General features: G+C 39.4%; 1 protein-coding gene across 6 annotated transcripts in view; it reads left to right on the top strand.

Annotated features, from left to right (window-relative positions):
- Positions 1-15,731, top strand: part of hnrpkl (heterogeneous nuclear ribonucleoprotein K, like) — a 46,491-nt gene that overhangs the window by 17,960 nt on the left and 12,800 nt on the right. For 3 of the 6 annotated variants that reach the window (XM_062031221.1, XM_062031222.1, XM_062031223.1), the window contains exons 5-11: positions 5,469-5,512; positions 6,555-6,627; positions 8,195-8,308; positions 8,395-8,523; positions 8,648-8,946; positions 9,026-9,070; positions 9,160-9,199. In XM_062031221.1, coding sequence (XP_061887205.1) covers positions 5,469-5,512; positions 6,555-6,627; positions 8,195-8,308; positions 8,395-8,523; positions 8,648-8,946; positions 9,026-9,070; positions 9,160-9,199 — 744 coding nt within the window. The remainder of the gene's footprint in view (positions 1-5,468; positions 5,513-6,554; positions 6,628-8,194; positions 8,309-8,394; positions 8,524-8,647; positions 8,947-9,025; positions 9,071-9,159; positions 9,200-15,731) is intronic. The other 3 variants (XM_062031225.1, XM_062031226.1, XM_062031224.1) reach the window with 2 other exon arrangements.

Here is a 15,731-nt window from a genome sequence, read left to right as displayed (position 1 = left end):
GAAATGATTCAGTGACTTGAAATCTATTCTTTAACTATTTGGACAAACATTTAACCAATGTGACTGTGAAATAAATACTGGCTACTGAACACTGTAGGTGATGTTTCCTATATTCCTCTTATTTCTTGTAAGGGAATTAGATATGCATGAATTATGGATATAAACAAGCAAGTAAAGTCAAAGTCATCTTTAATGTTATTTTGGCAACATGTGCTGAACATACAAGAAAATCTAAAAACTAATTTTTTTTATTTTGAACCACGGTCTGAGCTGACTGGGAAAAATTAATTCATGAGGGTCAGGCCCATTACAGCAATTGATAATATATCAATAATAATTGTCAGTGTCTATCTCACGATAATATAAACGCACCAGGTTTAGCGTTAGCATTAGCATTCGGTTCACTCAGGTTGAGACGAACTACGCAAATGGCGTGTCACTGACTACTTTTATAGTTTGTAACAAAATATATAGTTAATATTTGATGTGATTTACCGTTGTTTCACTCTTCCTTCATTTCACATTTCTCCAAACTACAAAGTCCCAGTGAGCAGCTCGCCTCGTCGCTTTGAAGTCCGATTGATACTTTATAATCCTCTGTAAATACGTTTAAGAGTCTGTTCACTTCTCGTAGCTTTGCGTATTGAAATTAAGTTTGTAAAAATTCATAAACAACATAAACTGCATACTAGTTTAAAGATTACGGCTGAGTAAAAACAATGCAAGATAGTCCCACTGATCAGCGTTTTTTTGCACACAGATCCCTCACAAAAAAAGTTTCTGCGAGTCGAGTTTCTTTCGTTTTTCTTTCTCGTCGTCATGTATTTTGTAATAGAAATACACCAACGATAAGAAATTAACAAATCATCTCGCATACTGTAAAGGCAGTCGTTGTGTTCGAATACAACGTTTTTAGGAATGACCCAACTGTGTTCAATCAATTAACCGATGACAGCACAGCCCGCCCCTCGAAGGTTCTTGGAGAACGTCTGAAAGTCCCACTTTGCTACCAGAAAATAAAAATAGTTCCTATTAATTTAAATCTACTTGGGTAAATTTTGTTGGAAACAGACGGGTACTTTTTTTTTTTTTACACAGCCTATTTTCATTTGTGTGCCTTCTAAAACTACAGAATATCCCCCGTCAACGAAATCTTCGACTTTGCCATGAACACCAATTCATATCTATGGCTGACAGCATTGTCACATTGTGTGGATATTAATCTGTCCTGATTTATTCATCTATTTTCTAATTTCTTCTTCATAGCAGATTAATTACTCTGTTGTAATGTGGTTCCTGTAAAACTTCTGTTAAAATTTACACAGCATTTATTTCGCTATTTCACATTCAAGATAGCTCAGCGTCCCTGCTAGCATAGTTTGTCCTTTCCTCATCCCTCCTCCATGTGTGTCTGCATTAGATCTGCATTTTAGAACAGTCTATTACTTCAACGGACGTAAATAATAATTTAGAATCGTCCACGTTCCAGTCGTGATGCATTGAAAATCAATATTTTTTCTACCTTGATTTGTTTTGCAATATCATTTTGAATGCTATCTTAGGCGGAATAATCTGAACTCTGTTGACATTGCCTCTGCTGATTGCAGCCAAGTAGTCCACTTAATTTTTTATCAATGGCTTCAATACACAACTTATCAACAATTATGTCCACATAATCAACAGAACAATAAATCCGTTATCATGCTCAGCTAAAAAATGATATTTAATGCAATGCCCCAGTTGCTGTTTCACTACTATCCATCCATCCGTTTTCTACTGCTGGTCCCGAATATTGAAAACATAATTTGTACCATAATATTTGACCATAAATGGGTCTTGAAGAAGAGATGAGGGTGTATGGAAGTACTATTGTAGCAAAATTATTTGCAAACGTGTATCTGAATCTGTGCGCGTCTAATCCAATTTGCGTCCGTGTGTTCTAATTTGTGTGTCTGTATATCAATGAGTGTGTGTATTCAGATCTGCGTTTTTGATTCATGTGCGTGTGTTTTAGATTCGTTTACGTGTGTTTTAAACTTGCGTACATATGTTTAAAGCTGTCTGTCTGTCCCTAATCAGAAATAACCCTTTATTGGGTGTCTTTTTTTACATGTGACTTTTGCGACAACTCTGCGCATCCAGATCCGTGAGCGTGTAATACAACGTGTGCACGCCCATTCAGAAGTGTGTGCATGTAATACAATCTGCGTGTGCGTATCTGAGTTGTGCCGTCATTTAACCAACCACGGAAGACACCACGCAATTAAAACCAATCAGAAACAACGTACAGCTAAGGTGTGTGAAAGAGAGCCGCCAAAACACGCCTTACGTTGTTTCTGATTGGTTTAAATTGCATAGTGTCTTCTGTGGTTGGTTAAATGTATGCACAGTGGATTGACGGCTTGGTTTGGGATTGGTTATTCCAGTGATTTTTAACATGTTAAGAGTTGTCTGTCTGTAATTTATACTCCCACGAGTCGGCGCCTTGCAGCCACTGATCATGTTATTCTGCGTTGAAGTAAACAACGATGGACCACACTCGAACACTTGCTCAGAGCTACCAATCTTCACGTTTTGAGCGTGACAGTCATGCAATTTAACCCTTTCTCATGTGACATCCCACACATTTTTCATGCTTATATTTCATATTCACTACATTTTTTTCATACTAATAAACTTTGGTTTTTGCACCTTGTTGTAGTTTGAGTAACTCTGATTGATTGATTGAAATAATCAATCCCAGACCAAGCCATCAATCCACTGTGCCTACATTTAACCAACCACAGAAGACCACTACGCAATTTAAACCAATCAGAAACAACGTAAGGCTGGTCTTGGCGTCTCTTTCACACCCGTCAGCTGTACATTGGTTCTGATTGGTTTAAATTGCGTGGTGTCTTTTGTGTTTGGTTAAATGTAGGCACACATCAAATACGCATGCAAAGATTGTATTAAACGCATGCATTTCTGAATGTGTGCGCACGTTGTATTACACGCTCACGAACATGGATGTGCTCCCTCAAATCTTACATGGCAAAAGTGTTGCAAGAGTCATGTGTAAGTAGACCGCCTATCGAGGGTTCTTTCTGATTAGAGGCAGACAGACAACTTAAAACACACAAACGAAGATCTAAAACACACGAACAAGGATCTAAAACATACGGACGAGGATGTAAAACACGAACGAGGACCTAAAACACACAAACGAGGATTTGAAACACACGTATGCAAATCTGAATACACACACTGAAATTGATATACAGACACACAAATTTGTACACATGCATACAAACTGTACTACACGTGCACACTTTGAGATACACGTCTGCAAATAATTTTGCTACCATAATACTTCCATAAGGGTGTCATTATGGTCAATGTGGTACATATTTTGTCAGTAGGGTTGATGACTGTCATTCCCTGACTTTGCCACTAGGTAGAGGTAGTTGTTTCTCATTGGGCCCCATTCACCCACTTGCCCAAGTGGAAAAAGCTGCAGAGCGGTGCAGATTCTGGTCTTACAGGCTTTATACAAGATATGCGCTTTGGGTTGAGCCCCGAGATGTGGGCTTTCCCTGTCATAGCCAGCCTCACAGCCTGTCATGTACCACCTCTGTGGCTGGAATAAATCCAGCACCCCTGGAAGGTGAAACATTATATTGCACTTGAAGTTTGGATGCAGTGTACACCACATATAAAATGGTAAAAGAAACAGAAAGCGATCAAATCTAATCTGATTGGGAAAAAGTGCAAACATCCTTTTGAGATGAGGATAAAAGCACCATTTTCCACCGCTTATTCCCCCCGGGGCTGCGGGGGGTGCTGGAGCCTAACTCAGCTACAATCGGGCGAAAGGCGGGGTACACCCTGGACAAGTCGCCATCTCATCGCAGGGCCAACACAGATAGACAGACAACATTCACACACCAGGGCCAATTTAGTGTTGCCAATCAACCTATCCCCAGGTGTATGTCTTTAGCACAATAATGCTAATATGAATTAACAATTAAAAATCAAAATGCACGTCTTTTACCTGTCTCTGTCTCTGCTCGAGTGGAAGAGAAGGAGGGTACGACCATGGCGGAAGGCAGCGCACATACATACAGTTACCTTTGGATATCCTTGGGCTATTTGAATTTTAAAGCATACGATTTCTGCTGGACCGTGAGGTCATCATTGAACTATGTGACTATTTAGTAGTAGGGCGTGGCCCATAAAACGATATCAATATATATCGCGATAGACATGTAATCATATCAATATAAAATATGATCGATAGATATATTTTTTGTACAGAGCGAAATCAATTAAAAATTACTGCTGCAGAGAGCAAATACATTGTGGATAAAAGAGGAAAAGTCACTTCCATAGTATGGCAGTTTTTTGATTTTTTCCAAACGGATTGTCGTCCTTCTCCAAGCTCATCTTTTCTTATCAACACATGTTCGTTTTCTATTCGGATGTTCGTAAACAGGTATGGGCTAAAGTGCAGGACTGTATAACTAAAATAAATAACAAAATATAACACGTGGTGGCGACTTGTCCAGGGTGTACCCACCTTCCGCCCAAATGCAGCTTAGATAGGCTCCAGCACCCCCCGCCGAGCGTAAGGAACAAACGGTAGAAAATGGATGGATGAAAGTCACTTCCATAGTATGGCAGTTTTTTATTTATTCGGATGTACGTAAACAGGTAGAAACTAAAGTGCAGGACTGTATAACTAAAATAAATAAATAAAATATAACACGTGGTAGCGACTTGTCCAGGGTGTACCCCACCTTCCGCCCGAATGAAGCTGGGATAGGCTCCAGCACCCCTCGCGACCCCAAGAGGGACAGGCGGTAGAAAATGGATAGATGGATAACACGTGGTATTTTTAAAATAATAAAAATAGCATGGGAGAATACGGATAAAATAGACGTGCGTAACTCCAAGCCTGTAGAAAAACACTTCAGCGCTAAGGGTAGAGTAGGGCCCATTGTGCTTTCATCCGCTTGTCTTTGACTGCATGAGAAAATCCAGAAGCTGTCCAGTGGGATACATTGTGGTCATTCGCAACCACATCTCTCTTGTTGTATTTATTTTTGTCCAAGCCACACTTCCTGCTCTTGCTCACAGTCTCACATATAGTAAAAAAAAATCAAAAGTTTAGCGTGCTATTCAATTAAAAATGTATTCCTTCTCCCCCTCTTTCCCCTGTCCTTTCCTTTTTTATTTTATTTTTTTATTTTATTTTTGGCCACCTTCTTCCCGTTTGCCCATGTACTGGACCGACATGCCCCTCCACCTTGACGTTGGCCCAACGTCCGCCCACCCCCGAACGCCCGCCCAACTGCCACTCCTGGCCGACCCTGCCCGTTAACTGTGCCCCACCCTAACTGGGCACCTAACACGTGATTGAATGTCCCCCATCCGCCCAATGCCAACCACCTCTACCACCGTCACCTCCACCACCACGGCCCATGCAGTACAATGCCAGTGTATCAGTCCCAGACAGCAGTGGCCCAGAGCGGTATGTCCCACCAGTTATTGCCTCACTGCCTTATTAGAACATAATCAATAACCTGCCTTCTGTTCCACTGTAACGAATATTATACACATGATCCGCCCCTCCCCCAATCCCCACACACTTCCCCACATGTATTGTTCCTTTTGATCTTTTTGTCCATTTCTAAGCACCTTTGACACGTTGAATATGATATTTGCTTTGTCCGCTCTAGAATTTCACCATTAAAGGTGTGGAAGGCAGGCCTACTTTCTCTTTCTCTCTTTTCTATGACTCTCACCTCTCTCCCTGTTCTTCACCCTACTGTTGTCCCACATCGCAACCCATGATTTATCTCCATGTACGCTACCTCCTGTCCGGAAATTCTGCCCCCTTCTGCTAATTCTTGGTTGTCGCTTTGCCCCCAAAGACCCGCTAATTAACATGTGTCCGAGTGAATGATCTCAAGTGCACACTTCTGAGTACAAAGTGTTCACCCCCACCCTGGGATGTGTTTTCTCCTCAAGTGGCCACTTGAGATCTCATCACCATCACCATTGTGCCGCCTTCCTAAGCAGAACATCCAATCAGCATACTTTCATTCCTGTTCCGTGCCAACATCAAGTTGGTAACTTCTTTCCAACGTTTTGCTACTGTGTCCTCTTGCCCATATCGTCTCTGCCTCACCCCCCCTTTCCCCGCCCCCTCCAATGAGAAAGTGTACTAGCATCGTATGCCGAGGTTTCAGACCGCTCTCCCTCCCCAACTGTGTGTTACCTGTCATTAATTGTAGCCATTCTAAAGCCCCAACCTCTTCCCCCCCAGACCTCTCAGACTTATATAACAATATTGATAAAGTGCATGTCAGAAGCTCATTTAGTATTTGGGGAAGACAGCCCAGTGGTACGTCGCCGTCTTCATTTCCTTCCCACCTCGACCCCCCAATTTGAAGCCTAGCCTAAGCCATTTTAAATGTTGTCTTTGACATTTCTTCTTCTTTTACCGTGTCATCTACGTGTCCTCTTTGTAACGCCTTGCTTCATTTTGGCCCAACTCGCTTTGCTGACAGGATCCTGAGTGTGAATGCCAACATTGACACAATCGGAGAGATTCTACTGAAGATCATACCGACTTTAGAGGAAGTAAGACACCTTGTTTGACACTCATGATGTGTACACAAACACACGGATGATATTTAGCACTGTCTGTGGTTTGCCGGCAAGCCAAATCAAATTATAAAAGCATTTTAAATTTCATTACATATACCATGGAATATATAATTCATTAAATTTGATTTAGATACAAAAAAAATGTTTTATTACACAATAATCATTTAATTTGAGTTTATTTTTAATTGTCTAAATTCTTCAATAGGAACTAAGAAAATGTTTTCTCTATCAGCCCATGCACTTATTTAAAAAAACAAACAACCTAACAATAAATGGGCTCTTACCAAAATAATAGTACTTAAAATAGATTTTATTATGAAAGCATAATATATCTGCTTACTGCCTAAATGTAGTTGCAGTCATCCCTCGCCCCAACGCGCTTCAAATATTGCGGCTTCATCACATTGCTGATTTTTTTGAAAGATATTTTAAAGCATGATTTAAAAAATGTTAATCCTAAATTTAGCATTTTCAAGCATTAAATGGCTGAATATCATAAAAAAATATAAATACTACAGTAGTGTTGGCCATTAAAGTAGACCAAACCAATCAGTATTGTGTCCAATGAATCACTCAGCGTCTGGCAGAATTACTATATCCAATTAAGAGTGTAAAGATGACTAAAGGGTATTATTTCATTTCTAGAGTGCTCATAATCTTAAAAAAACATGTTTAGAATGTCATCAACATTTTTTTTTATATTGTAGCTGTTAAAATATTTTTTTTTTTGCCAAAATTCTCGTGAGTAAAAAAACTGTACACAGGCTCATTTTAGGCACGCGTGGTATCCTTTTGCACTCATAATGGGCTTTCTCTTTTTCTAGGCGCTCAACGTTCCACCCTTTTGGCATATAGGGGCGGGAATTGAATACATCCCCCAGTAACTCCCCTACTTTTTAATGGGTCACTTTAAACACTTACTGCCTCCTAGTCAGAACAAATATGGGGTAGAGTAAGGTGGGTCATCATGGCGGGAGGTTTTGTGTGAGGATCCACGTGTCAGAGGACAAAGAAAATTCTGAATTTGTATAAATGCCTGTTCCTCAACTTACCTCATTTTCCAGTGAGTGGGTGATATGGATCCTCAATTTTTATACAAATCCTTCGCTCTGATGACCCACCTTACTCTGCCTGGAATTGGCTTGGAAGTGACCAATCAGAAAGGAGGGGGGTTGCTGGTCTGTGCATTCAATGCATGTCCCTAAGTGCCAAAAGGGTAGAACGTCTTGCGTAGAAAGACATGGCAAGCGTAAACAGATTCCGTGCGCGAGTAAAAAGATGTTGCACAGGCGCAAAAGGAGTGCACGCAGAGTGTGTTTTTACGTGCAACTATTTTGGCATCGTTGTAACGCCATTTTATAATTAGTGATTTCTACTTAATGGAAATTGAATTACTGTGGTAGTGTTAGCTGTCAAATAGATGCCAAATGAAGTGAGGATTGTTCATGTGGATATAGCACATACAATTGTAATGCACATTGGTGACATGCACTGTGATCCTACAAGCATTTGCACGACTAGTTTACTGTTGCCTGTGCAGTACCAGCATTACAGCGGTGTTGACTTTGACTGCGAGCTGCGCTTGCTGATCCATCAAAGCTTGGCCGGCGGCATCATCGGCGTGAAAGGCACCAAGATCAAGGAGCTGCGAGAGGTAAGATTAGACCCTAATGTCCATTACTAAATTATTATTTTATTATATATTATAACACTTGATGTCCTTTTACCCTTCTGTACCAGAATACGCAGACCACCATCAAGCTGTTCCAGGAGTGCTGTCCACACTCGACTGACAGAGTGGTTTTGGTGGGGGGGAAACCAGAGCGAGTCATCGAATGTATCAAAGTTATCATGGAATTGGTGTCAGAGGTTTGTTCACAGATTTGGGATCAACCAAGAGTCTTAAAGTTAAAACACTTTTCAGAATCTTGTGAGCATATATTGATGTTTAGTTTCCCCATAAAGCACATCAGTTCTTTTTTTTATTTAACAGGCAACAATTAAAGGTCGAACTCAACCCTACGACCCAAACTTCTACGACGAAACTTACGACTATGGCGGGTTCACCGTGATGTTTGAAGAGCGAGGCAGGCGGCCAATGGGCAGCTTCCCCATCCGTGTGCGAGGCGGCTTTGAACGCATGCCCACTGCGCGGGGCAGCCGACCCCCGCCTTCCTCCAGACGGGATTACGACGACCTGAGTCCCCGCCGGGGTCCCCCGCCACCGTTAAGCAGAGGACGCGTGGGTAGCAGAGCCCGCAACCTGCCTCTCCCCCCACCGCCGCGAGGAGGGTGAGGAGCCCTGCACCTGCGCTGTAGATGTGACACACTTCCACTTCCTTTTTTGGCTAATATTGTTCCTCGTTTCCAGGGGCGACAGATTCTCCCACGGCAGCTACCATGATGACAGACCAAGGTTAAGCGGACTTCTCAAAATATCCTTAAATATAATCTTAACAGCTGTGTCATACCATATGCTAAATTGCTAATCCTCTTTGTCTGCAGTGACAGAAGAAGCCGAGGAGGTGACCGCTATGACAGCATGGTGAGCGCCCACTTTGTACACGTTTGGTGAATTCTCTCTCAACAACAAGAGGTGATTGGAATTCCTTGTCTGAGCGTAGTATAAACGGAGAGGCTCGGAACGCTGACGCGTTTTCGCTGTGTATGCACACTGATGGAGGCCCGTGGTTGCCTGGTAACGCTCGTCTCCTTGGTTACCTCCGAGCAGCTGAGTATGTCGTTCGGAGAGCCGCCAGCCTAGCAAATGAACTTGAGCTGCAACCAGAGCCATCTTTTGGCAGGTTCCCTTCAGGTCTTTAGCTGCAAGAGAATTGTGTTTTTCTGCCACTTAGCCAACAAAAAAAGCCATCTTATGATGGATATCAATAAGTACCAGCGGTATAAGAATTAATTTCATGGGTTTTAATGTAATCATATGCCTTGGTAAGGACAAACATGGTGGGATTGTGGATATAACACCGAAATGAAACTTCCACACCATTACCCTGGTAAAATGTCTATATCTAAAGCAGTGGTTCTTAACCTGGGTTCGATCGAACCCTAGGGGTTCGGTGAGTCGGCCTCAGGGGTTCAGCGGAGCCTCCGCCACGGAGGTAAAGACACATCCGACTTATCGTGTAAATGAAAACTTCTCCCTATCAGCGTATTATGGATACCCCCAAACAATGTTCCCTCTAATTTTCCATCTGATTTGCAGGTTTTTTTATTGATCGATTGAAACTTTTACCAGTAGATTGTAGGGCTGCAACTAACGATTAATTTGATAGTCGATTAATCTGTCGATTATTACTTCGATTAATCGATTAATGATCGGATAAAAGAGACAAACTACATTTCTATCGTTTCCAGTATTTTATTGAAAAAACCCAGCATACTAGCACCATGTTCTGGACATTGGGGGTGCAGCATACACCAATAATAACACAGAAATGTAATTCATCAGAACTGAATCAGATATTGTACACGTTTCTGTTGTGAATAATAAAGGATTCATTTTAGGCTGCCTCTGAATAATAGCATGAAATATTCCAGCACCTTCATAACGTTTAGTTTTACTAAAGCGTCACTCAAATCTAAATATATTTATATAGCTTTATCGGCCCGGCTACATTGATCCATTATGAAACCAACCTGAGATATTTCTGTCCGTTACGTTTATTTCCAAATTGGTAACCATGCGTTTTCTCTCTCAAAACGGAGTCAAATGTGCCGGAGACACATTATCAGCCCTGCGTTGCAACAAAGGCATAACGTTAAAGCTACTTACAAAAAAGCTGAACTCATGAATGCTTGTTGCCACTATGGACTTAAAAAGTTACGTACTGTGAGTTATTCCCTTCATCCATGGCTCCAACATGTTTCCTTTTCAGGTGCTCCTGAAGCAATGTTGTACTTCCGTGCCATTTTGCAGGAAACGCTCTTCTTTGAAGTTTTTAAAGTAAAGTGTTCCCACACTTTTGACGACTTAGGTTGTACACTTTTCTCCATTGAAGCAATAACCTCAAGATGTTTCTCCGCTAAACTATCGGTACTGTTTTCCTGCGCCATTTTTCGAATGTTTCCAGACGGCGTGGTCACGTGAGCTGCACATAACACATCATTGGCTAGCTTACGCCACCTCATGAGACGTAGCCTCAGCGCCGTCCTGGCGCTGTTTTGTACTGTTTTTGTACTTATTTTGATTATTGTTTCTCAGCTGTTTGTAAATGTTGCAGTTTATAAATAAAGGTTTATAAAAAAAAATTAAAAATTTTTTAAAATAAAATTTAAAAAAGCCTCCGCGCATGCGCATAGCATAGTTCCAACGAATCGATGACTAAATTAATCGCCAACTATTTTTATAATTGAATTTAATCGATTAGTTGTTGCAGCCCTAGTAGATTGCAAAGGAAGAGAATACATTATATGAAACAGTAGAGTACATATTCCGTACAATTGACCACTAAATGGTAACACCGAATACGTTTTTCAACGTGTTTAAGTCGGGGTCCACGTTAATCAATTAAAGGTAATGTGTGTAATTTGTTGTGAGTTTATGCACGGTGTTGGTTTTGTTCTTTGAACAAGGTGATGTTCATGCACAGTTCATTTTGCGCACCAGTAAAAAAAAATATATAACTTTCTTAAATTGAAAAAACATTTTATTTTTCACTATTGAAGGGTTCGGTGAATGCACATATGAAACTGGTGGGGTTCGGTACCTCCAACAAGGTTAAGAACCACTGATCTAAAGGATAATACAAAAGATTGAACTAGGCGAAATATTATTGAACATCACTCTTTGGATGTTGTCAACATTAATGGTAAAAAAATTGTTTGAAAACTCAAATATTTATGTGTGTGTATATATATATATATATATATATATATATATATATGTATATGTCTTAATTGGATTATCCAAAAAAATTGTGCTCGATACCGTGGTAGAGCGTAATATGTATGTGTGGGAAAAAATCACAAGACTATTTCATCTCTACAGGCCTGTTTCATGAGGGTTTCCTCAATCATCAGGAGATTTTTCTACTGATGATTGAGAAAACCCTCATGAAACAGGCCTGTAGAGATGAAATAGTCTTGTGATTTTTTCCCACACATACATATATATGTATGTATGTATGTATGTGATTGTGTGTGTGTGTGTATGTATATGTATATATATATATATGTATGTATGTATGTATGTATGTATGTATGTATGTATGTATGTATGTATGTATGTTAGGGCTGTCAAAGTTAACACGTTAACTATACATTTCAGTAACGGCACACATATTTTTATTGGGCGATTAACGTGACCACTTCTTTTTTAATATTTGGGCCATGCCGTAGCAGGGGGAACTTGGCTGCAGCTGAAAAAAATTATCTGTCGAGGGTGCGCTTCTTAATGATAATAAATTATACCTATTTGCGATTAATCTTGAGTTAACTATGAACAAAATGTGATTAATCGTGATTAAATATTTTGATCGTTTGACTGTAATTATTCTAATTTTAATCGCAATCACGATTTTGGCCGCTACAGATAAATGAGGGTGATTGCCGGCGATATTAACATTTAAAAAGCAGGCTCCGCTCCATATCAATTCAAGTACTTTTACAACCAACAGTCGACCAACCACCAGGGGGCGAATGAAATACGGTGACTGACAGTTGATCAGCTGGCCGCCCTTTAGCTACCGAAAATATTAGGAAAAGTAAACGCAAATTGGTACCCTTTTCTCCCGTAGTGTGACCCACATATTAACCCCAGAACACACCAGCTTCACCGTTCTTTAGGCATCCTCCCGCTCGTTCCCGCAAACCTGGAAATGCACCTGCGCGTACAAACCAACAAACGCCACAACAAATTGCGTGGCAATGAAGCGCTGGTGTGCACATTTAAACAGATTATTGTGCTGTGGCGACAGGTTAAGCATTAAAAACACTTCCGTTCTTTACTCAACCGCCATCGTTTGCCCGCGACGTGAAGCTAATAATCCAAATAGCTCAGCGCAAAGCCCCAACATACAGACTATCGTAACATCAACCTTTCACAGAGGGACCCCATATCCATCCACCTCTCAAACACACGCATAAATAATGGTTGTAATAACGTTTTATTTGGCAAAGACATGTCCTATATACTGTGAGCAGTGTAGTGTGTTCCTTGCGGTATGTGCGTTGTGCGTAATCTTTTTTTTTTTTCACTTGTTTACACTTTATGATTGCACTCTGCTATGGCATATTTAATTTTAAATAGCCCTGTGTCTTTTGTAGATTTTATTTTATAACTGATAATTTTTTTTTAAAGTTTTGTTTTGAAATTAAAGCCCAGTTCACATACTGTTTTTAAAATAGAAAGGGCAATACAAATATGTTTTACATAACATAGTAAATGATCCTGATTAATAATTTTTATTTCAATATTCATAAAAAATCTTAATTATTATTTTGGCCATAATCATGCAGCCCTAGTATATACACGTGTGTGTGTGTGTGTGTGTGTGTGTGTGTGTGTGTGTGTGTGTGTGTGTGTGTGTGTGTGTGTGTGTGTGTGTGTGTGTGTGTGTGTGTGTGTGGTGTGTGTGTGTATATACACAAACACACATATATATATATACAAACCCCGTTTCCATATCAGTTGGGAAATTGTGTTAGATGTAAATATAAACGGAATACAATGATTTGCAAATCCTTTTCAACCCATATTCAATTGAATGCACTACAAAGACAAGATATTTGATGTTCAAACTCATAAACTTTTTTTTTTTGCAAATAATAATTAACTTAGAATTTCATGGCTGCAACACGTGCCAAAGTAGTTGGGAAAGGGCATGTTCACCACTGTGTTTCATGGCCTTTCCTTTTAACAACACTCAGTAAATGTTTGGGAACTGAGGAGACACATTTTTTAAGCTTCTCAGGTGGAATTCTTTCCCATTCTTGCTTGATGTACAGCTTAAGTTGTTCAACAGTCCGGGGTCTCCGTTGTGGTATTTTAGGCTTCATAATGCGCCACACATTTTCAATGGGAGACAGGTCTGGACTACAGGCAGGCCAGTCTAGTACCCACACTCTTTTACTATGAAGCCACGTTGATGTAACACGTGGCTTGGCATTGTCTTGCTGAAATAAGCAGGGGCGTCCATGGTAACGTTGCTTGGATGTGTTGCTCCAAAACCTGTATGTACCTTTCGGCATTAATGGCGCCTTCACAGATGTGTAAGTTACCCATGTCTTGGGCACTAATACACCCCCATACCATCACAGATGCTGGCTTTTCAACTTTGCGCCTATAACAATCCGGATGGTTCTTTTCCTCTTTGGTCCGGAGGACACGACGTCCACAGTTTCCAAAAACAATTTGAAATGTGGACTCGTCAGACCACAGAACACTTTTCCACTTTGTATCAGTCCATCTTAGATGAGCTCAGGCCCAGCGAAGCCGACGGCGTTTCTGGGTGTTGTTGATAAACGGTTTTCGCCTTGCATAGGAGAGTTTTAACTTGCACTTACAGATGTAGCGACCAACTGTAGTTACTGACAGTGAGTTTCTGAAGTGTTCCTGAGCCCATGTGGTGATATCCTTTACACACTTATGTCGCTTGTTGATGCAGTACAGCCTGAGGGATCGAAGGTCACGGGCTTAGCTGCTTACGTGCAGTGATTTCTCCAGATTCTCTGAACCCTTTGATGATATTACGGACCGTAGATGGTGAAATCCCTAAATTCCTTGCAATAGCTGGTTGAGAAAGGTTTTTCTTAAACTGTTCAACAATTTGCTCACGCATTTGTTGACAAAGTGGTGACCCTCGCCTCATCCTTGTTTGTGAATGACTGAGCATTTCATGGAATCTACTTTTATACCCAATCATGGCACCCACCTGTTCCCAATTTGCCTGTTCACCTGTGGGATGTTCCAAATAAGTGTTTAATGAGCATTCCTCAACTTTATCAGTATTTATTGCCACCTTTCCCAACTTCTTTGTCACATGTTGCTGGCATCAAATTCTAAAGATAATGATTATTTGCAAAAAAAAAACGTTTTATCAGTTTGAACATCAAATTTGTTGTCTTTGTAGCATATTCAACTGAATATGGGTTGAAAATAATTTGCAAATCATTGTATTCCGTTTATATTTACATCTAACACAATTTCCCAACTCTTATGGAAACGGGGTGTGTATATATATATATATATGTGTGTGTGTATGTATGTATGTATGTATATATATATATATATATATATATATATATATATATATATATATATATATATATATATATATATATATATATATATATATATATATATATATTAATATATATATATATATATATATATATATATATATTAATATATATATATATATATATATATATATATATATATATATATATATATATATATATATATATATATATATATATATATATATATATATATATAAAAATGGCCAGAAAAAGAGAACTTTCATCTGAAACTCGACAGTCTATTATTGTTCTTAGAAATGAAGGCTATTCCACAAAATTGTTTGGGTGATCCCAAACTTTTGAACGGTAGTGTGTATATATATATATATATATATATATATATATATATATATATATATATATATATATATATATATATATATATATATATATATATATATATATATATATATATACACAGGTAAAAGCCAGTAAATTAGAATATTTTGAAAAACTTGATTTATTTCAGTAATTGCATTCAAAAGGTGTAATTGGACATTATATTTATTCATTGCACACAGACTGATGCATTCAAATGTTTATTTCATTTAATTTTGATGATTTGAGAGAGGCAACAAATGAAAATCCCAAATTCCGTGTGTCACAAAATTAGAATATTGTGTAAGGGTTAAATTTTGAAGACACCTGGTGCCACAAACTAATCAGCTGATTAACTCAAAACACCTGCAAAGGGCTTTAAATGGTCTCTCAGTCCAGTTCTGAAGCCTACACAAACATGGGGAAGACTTCAGATTTGACAGCTGTCCAAAAGGCAACCATCGACACATTGCACAAGGAGGGAAAGACACAAAAGGTTA

The sequence above is a fragment of the Entelurus aequoreus genome, linkage group LG21 (genome assembly GCF_033978785.1).
Source record: "Entelurus aequoreus isolate RoL-2023_Sb linkage group LG21, RoL_Eaeq_v1.1, whole genome shotgun sequence".
Classification (NCBI taxonomy): Eukaryota; Metazoa; Chordata; class Actinopteri; order Syngnathiformes; family Syngnathidae; genus Entelurus; species Entelurus aequoreus.
This window is presented reverse-complemented; position numbering and strand designations above follow the sequence as displayed.